The following is a 7,514-nucleotide window of genomic DNA, read 5'->3' as shown; positions in this document are numbered from 1 at the left end:
AACTGATGTGTTGATGGATTGTGATGAATGATTGTTCGTTGATTTCCCTGCTGTAGTGAGTTGTTTGGATGTATGGTTGTTAACTGAACTACAAGGATGGTTTGTAGCTGATACATTGCAGGGTGTTTGTTTTCATGACATGTGCAGGATGTTTGAAATGGCTTGGAACATGGCTTGGCCTTGGTTCCATGGTAAGTTCTATTGCAAGTTTGATGCAGTATGCAAGCATATGAGTTGCCATGATTTTTGGATGTGTATTGCTTGAAATGCCCATGATGGTAAGCCTTAATGTATGTGTGCAGGTGTGTTGTGGTGTTTGGGTGACTGTTGTTGTTCTGACTTGGCATGGCTGCAGCAGGTATGCATTTGGATTTTGCTAGCAGGACTTGGATTTGTTTTTGCTCATGTTTCATGGCATGCTGACATGGTTCTGCAGGTGGTAACTTGGCTAATGGTGCAATAGGATTGGGATTGTTCTGGATAGATGCAAGTGCATTGCAGCAGGTTTGTCTTTGGCATTTATTCATGTACAAATATTATCTTGGTGTGACATGATTAACATGGCATGGTAACTTGCCTTGACTTGTTGTGACTATTGCAGGGTGTGTGAAGGTATTTCTCATGGACACATACTAACTTGATGCAGTATTTTGGATGTACATCTGCTGGTGAAAACTTCATGTTGCAGGATCAGTTGATGTTGCTTTATCCATGTTAGTTCATTTTGGCATATGGTTTGGATTATGCTTCATAGGTTATGGTGTGATGTATTGCAGGTTTATTCCGGATTATTGATGAATGGTTTTCCATCATGGTTTGTGTGTTGCACTGGCTGGCAGGTTCAGGCTTTGGCTCACTTGGTGCAAGTCTTGTAAGGTGGGTTGCTTGATGTGCCATGATTGGTTGTGGTCATGGTTTGATGTTATGGAAATGAGTGGTTGCATGATTTTCTATTTGTAATGCTATGGAAATGTTTTACATGGCTAATGTGACATGGATTTGTTCATTTTTGTAGGATGGTATGCACACATGGTGGTGTTTTAAACAGGCTTGCAACATGGATGTTCACCTAGCTTGCACTTGAAGCAACATTGGCAAAATGGAAAAATCAAGGATCAGGAGTGAAAGAAAAGATGACTTATGGAGAGTGAGATATGGATTAGGGTTTTGGGATGTAAAATGGGTGAGTTGACTTTGGTCAAAGTTGGCAAAAAAAGTCAATTGTTGGCCAAAGTCAACATTTGGTCAAAGTGTCACTTTTTGTAATTTTTCAATGTATGGACAATCTTATGATTTGTATAAGGGAATTTGATGTTTTTTGTGTGAAATTGGATTAAATTTTGAATGAATTTTGTATGGTATTTGGATGAATTGTATGGAATGAATCATGACATGAATTGACTTGAACATGAACATAACTTGGATCGAATCAAGCCAAAGATTCATGAATAAACCATGAAAGAACTAAAACCATACCAATGGATGTGTATAGATGATACAAGACTTAGATGAATCCCTAGGATTTAGAAAAGACTAAAATGGTCAATGACATGAATGAACCAAGGATGGACTGTGTACTTGAAATGACCAAATGAAAAGAACCTAAGCAAGTCATGGACAAGTTAAGTGGGATAATCATGAGGAGATAACCAGATGAAAAGTCAAGGATGAATGAAATCAGATGAAAGTTGAGGGCCATGTACTTGGGCTATAGCCAATGGATGTAAACAAACACAAGGTGAACATGTGAGGACATGGAATGAAAGCATAGGAATAAACATGAAGGGCCATGAACAAGAGACTATTGAATGAATCTTGATCAAGCAGGAGAGACATACACAGATGGAATGATAGTGGATTAGATAAAATTAGGATTATGAGGTGTAAGGGGTGTGTGGCATGAACAAAACTTTGGATTTTGGGGATCCTCAATGGCATGGTGTTAGCTGGAGATTTCGACAGATAACTGAAGTTCTTTGGAAATGTTGCGTTTTGGAGAATAGGTAAAAGATGGTTGTGTCGAAGCCGTTTAATTCTTTTCGTGGGTGAACAATTCTTTGTTGTCGAAGCCTGAGACTTAGAAGATTTTTTGGGTTTCCATAAAGCTCTCTTCGACATAAGCATTCACAGATTCGAAGCTTCAAGCGGGAAGTATTTGAAATTTAAACAAAGTCGTTTCGTCAGGCCAACACGTGGAAACATCTGAGATATGCAACGCTTGAGAATGACGAACGTGGCAGTCATATGTGTAAAGGCCGTTAGGGTCGAATTGCTATAAATAGGGGTCTTAGTTTTAGATTCAGGGTGTTCAAACAGAAATACAGAAATTCACAAAATATACTCGAAGTACCAGAGCGAGAGAAAAGAGTTTTACGTTGAAAATGTATGTATGAAGAACACCATAAGTTTCATTCATGTTATCCATTTCATACCAATTATTTAAATTAAAGTTATTCACTGCCTTTTATTCTGTCGAATTGTCTTTATTTTCAGTAATTTATCATCACTTTTACTTCTGCGTTTGCATTTCGCCAAGTCTTCAATTTCAGTACTTTCTCAAAACTTAAAGCATTTACTTCGAGTCATTTATCTTTACCTTTCCCAAGTATTTTCATTATCTTTAAGAAACCTTTTACTACAAAGTTATCGTCATTTACGTTGTTCATAAGATCATAAGTTTTATTTAGAATTGTTGTCAAAACACTTTTCGTTGTCCACAAACCAGAAACAAACTTAACCATGAGTCAAATCACCGTAATAACAGTTCTTGAGACACATGTCCTAGGATCAATCTAGTCAATCCTGTGAGTTACCAAATATATATAAATTTGGAAGACTAGCGGTTGTTTATCAGAAATCACTGATAAACAAATTGGCACGCCCAATGGGACAGTGTCAAAAGAATTATTGATCACAATAGTTTGCTTTTACAATTCGCAAAATTGTTGTTATTCTTTTGGTTTTAAAATTAGTGTTGTATGATCCTTAGAAGTGGTAGGATAGCCAACAATTCACAAACTATAACCAACAGAAAAAATGCAAGAAAAGATGGTTAATACAACCAGTCAAGGGGAACAATTCCCTCCCCAGGGGACAGACACAATCGGAGCAAATTCGATTGATGTATCCACTGAGATCCCTAATGCACAGGCCATACCAACGTCTGGATCCATGGCCTTGCATAATTCGACAGCAATGCCTATTATGTCAGGCGTGGCAGATACTCCTGCAGTTTCAACCCCTAGGCCACCAGGATTCGAGAACTTTAGGCCTGTGAGAGATTACCCGTATGGAATGCCATCTATCGCCATGGCAAGACTTCAAAACAATTCTTCCATATATACTCAACCACATAATACGGTTATTTCGCCAATTCAAAATTCTGGATCTGGCATGAACCATACAGGTCGAAGTAACCAATCACAAGGAGTCCCCACCCTATTACCTACCCTTACAACGAATAATCAGGCAGCCTTTAGACAACAAATGGATGCCAGTAACCATGATATGGTAGGAGTTCTGGCCAGAGAAATGAATACCATTTTCTCTCCCCTAATATAGAATGTGAATAGGACTAACACTGAGAATGCCCAAACATACCAACAATTGTCAGCGCAGATGGGGCGCATAGCAGATTTCCTAGGCGCCCCACAATCTGTTGTTCGACGCAGGCCAAACCAGGTTATAATCTAGGGAGAAGAACCAACGATAGATCAGGTTCGACCACAAAGGCAAGCCCCTGACGAAAGAGTCATGGGGGCAAGATTGGAACAACAGCCAATTCGACGGGAAGTCCCTGAAGAACAACCTAGGAGAGTGATAATGGTCAATAGAGACCAGGATGCAGACGAAGTAATTCATAGGGTCAGGCGGGAAAACATGATGGAAAATGACTTAACCAGTATGATAGAGAGAATCATGCCCCAGAATGGTCTGAATACAGGACTTAGACGGCCAAATTATTCTTCTCCTTTATCAGAATATGTTTTGCAAACAGAATTACCAAGGGGTTGTAAAATCCCTAAGTTCACCAAATTCTCAGGGGATACTAGTGAATCCACTATAGAGCACATAGCCAGATACATGACTGAGGCAGGGGATTTGGCGAACAGTGAGAACCTAAGGATGAAATATTTCCCTAGTTCTTTAACAAAGAACACCTTCACGTGGTTTACAACTTTGCCACCAAATTCCATAGATGCTTGGCCCCAGTTAGAAAGATTGTTTCATGAACAATTCTACATGGGCCAAACTAAGATAAGCCTTAAGGAATTAGCCAGCATCAAAAGAAAATTCACCGAACCTATAGATGACTATCTGAATAGGTTCCATTTGTTGAAATCTAGATGCTTTACAATAGTGCCTGAACACGAGTTGGTCGAAATGGGCGCTGGAGGTTTAGACTATTCCATCAGGAAAAAGTTAGATACCCAGCATCTAAGAGACATGGCCCAATTAGCAGATAGGGTTCGACAGGTCGAACGCTTAAAATCTGAAAAGGCCAGAGCGAATAAGAATTATAAGAAAGAGAGGGTTGCTTATGTCGAATTCGAAGACGGAGAGTCTGAAATCACTGAAGACCCTTATGGTCTTGAGGAATTCGAAGTAGATTTGGCATAATTAAAAGAAGCACCACCCTATGCCTGCAAATTACTTACACCTTTAAACGGCAGAAACCCTGTCGAAACTGAAAAGAATGATAGATTTCCCAAAAAGACTTACACATTTGATGTTACCAAATGTGACGAGATCTTCGATTTATTAGTAAAAGATGGTCAAATGATAGTTCCTCCTAATACCAAAATTCCTCCGTTAGAACAACGAAAGAAAAGAGGCTTCTGTAAATATCACAATTTTTTAGGCCATAAAACTTCACAATGCTTTCTTTTCAGGGATCTTATTCAGAATGCAATCAGAGATGGCCGCCTCAAGTTCGCTGACAAAGGAAAAAACTAGATGAAAATGGATATTGATCCCCTCATCATTGCTGAGACAAACTATGCTGAACCGGTCGAAATCAACATGATCGACGTAGGGGAAGTGGAGGTTGTAAAAGCAACAGGAACTGGAGGCTATACGGTGGATGGAAAGAAGGCTACTGATGGCCTAAGTAACCATGTTTCCTTTGGAATCTCTGTCAAAGGTAAACAGGTTGCTAACGTCGAACCAAGGGCCACTGAAGGTCTCAAGGGGAAAGTAACCGAGGCTACTGAGGGCCTAAGAAAGAAGTTCGAAGCGATTTCAATCACTGATGGCGCCAGTCTAGGTGTCAATATGGTAGATCTGAAGCAACCCCCCCCCCCCCCCCCCCCTCCCCCAGAAATGGAGGAGGTGGAGGAATGTTTGAAGATGGAGCAAGAGGGGATGAAGTTTGGCTATCCCAAAGCCAATGAAAGCCTACGTGAATATCTCTGGAGATGTCACAAAAAGAATGCTGACATGTTGTTGTGCCCCAGATGCAGCATCAGGATATCTCAAAGGGTGGCTGAGGATTACGAGAGATGGCAACAAACAAAGACCGAGAGAAACTGGAGAAAAGAAAGCCAATTACAAAAGGTGTATCCCACACCAGGAGAAAGCCTTCTGGGTTTCATTGTACGTTGCTACAAATATGAAATGGAATGTTTGATGTGTCCCAGTTGTGGGGCAGTGTACAACAGAGAATTAGCCGAAGCATTCGAAAGAATCCCATATGACCAAGGTTGGGACGAACATGGAGGTAACCCAAACATGTATAGCTTCGACAAGAGGGAAGTGCCTAGGAGGCCAGATAGCCATCACCCAAGGGCGAAGAGAGTTATGTTTAAACTGTCAGCAGAAGTCCCTAAGGACAAATGGACTCAGGCGGGACCAAAGAAAGGAAAGTGGAGAAGTTTCGAGGACGGAGGAAGAACCTCTTGGGCGTACAGAAAACAATTTCAGGCGTCCAAAAGAGAGGCTATCAGGCTAGAAAATTACAAAGGAAAAACCCTATGTCAAGATCCCAATGGAGAAGGCATCAGAGGATGAGGAAAGCAGAAAGAGAGATGAATCTAAAAGAGACTGGAGAATCCAGCAGCGTCAAGGTTCCCCCAAAGATCATGGATTCGACCAAACCACCCGTAGGAAGGAAGTTATTTCCAGATGAAAACATAAGTCAGAAGGTTCAAAAGGAACAAGTAAGAGAAGAGGAAATGCTCACAGACGACTTCGAGTCCGACGGAGTGTCTTCTGTGAATATGAATTGCAACATAGTCTCAGTCATGCCGTACGAGTATAACCAGGAAACAAAGGTTGAAGATAATGAGGAAGCGGACGTTGCGGAGATGGCGAAGCATCAACCAGTGTGTTACTATGTTCTGAACAGTGGTGTTGTCGAAGAGTAGAACGCTATTTTCGAAAGGCCTCACCAGGGGATGCAGAGTCACCTCAAGCCCCTATACATTAGGGCCAAAGTTGGACAGGTGGGAGTGGATAAAGTCTTGGTGGATGGAGGAGCAACGGTCAATTTGATGCCCCAATTCATGTTGAAAAAGATAGGCATGTTCGACACTGATGTCAAACCTCACAACATGGTATTGTCAAATTATGAAGGTAAGATAGGACAGACGCTGGGCATCATACAAGTGGACCTGACTGTTGGGTCGATCACAAGACCAACAATGTTTATGGTAATACCTGCAAAAGAAAATTACAATTTACTACTAGGGAGAGAATGGATACATGGAATAGGGGCGGTCCCTTCGACCATGCATCAAATAATATCCATCTGGAGAGAAGATGGTATGGCAGAGAACGTCGAAGCTGACCAAAGTTGCTTCATGGCAGAAGTAAACCATGTGGACAAGAGAAACTTCGACAGGAACTTGGCACACATAGGACCGTGTTACCCAGCGGAAGAAGGCTACGCCCCAAATAAAAATGCCTTGTACTTCTTGACTCTCCACCCAAATGGCTTTCAGTGTGACAGGGAGATTATGGGAGACCCAGAAGAAGGGGAATCATCTGAAATACGACCAACAGGCTGGGATGAAAACCCGTACTATGACTGAGTCTTCTTTTCTCGAAAAGATTTCGGCCTACATGGCTGAGAACAAAAGACAAGCGGCTCTCGAAGCCGAGATAACAAACATGGCTAACAAAGCCACATATGGTGAAATCTATAATACAGGACCGGGGGAGTTCTCTAAACCAAAACCCCCTGACGAACAAGTACCTGTGGAACCAACAGAACAGAGGTTAGACGCCATCTACGACGAATAGCCTCTGGGATTTGAAAAAGATCCAGTAACGTCAAGTGCAAAGATGTTAGCGCAAGATCCTCTCGAAGAGATTGATCTCGGAAATGGAAGTGCAAAAAGAATTACCTACATCAACGCTAAACTGGACCCCAAGTTGAAAGTGATATTTATTGAATTGCTAAGGAAAAATAAAGATTGCTTCGCTTGGGATTACGACGAGATGCCTGGTTTGAAGAGGGACTTGGTCGAATTAAAGCTGCCTATCAAGGATGGCAAGAAGCCCATCAAGCAGAC

At 41.4% G+C, this 7,514-nt stretch overlaps 1 protein-coding gene across 1 annotated transcript; it reads left to right on the top strand.

The window, feature by feature from the left end:
* Positions 1 to 3,753: 3,753 nt before the first annotated feature.
* On the top strand, positions 3,754 to 4,620 carry LOC127094412 (uncharacterized). The gene has a single exon (XM_051033252.1). It carries the CDS (start codon positions 3,754 to 3,756, stop codon positions 4,618 to 4,620), a length of 867 nt encoding a protein of 288 aa, XP_050889209.1.
* The last annotated feature ends 2,894 nt before the right edge of the window (positions 4,621 to 7,514 follow it).

The sequence above is a fragment of the Lathyrus oleraceus genome, chromosome 6 (genome assembly GCF_024323335.1).
Source record: "Lathyrus oleraceus cultivar Zhongwan6 chromosome 6, CAAS_Psat_ZW6_1.0, whole genome shotgun sequence".
Classification (NCBI taxonomy): Eukaryota; Viridiplantae; Streptophyta; class Magnoliopsida; order Fabales; family Fabaceae; genus Lathyrus; species Lathyrus oleraceus.
The sequence above is the reverse complement of the archived record's forward strand: the minus strand, read 5'-3'. Positions and strand labels throughout refer to the sequence as shown.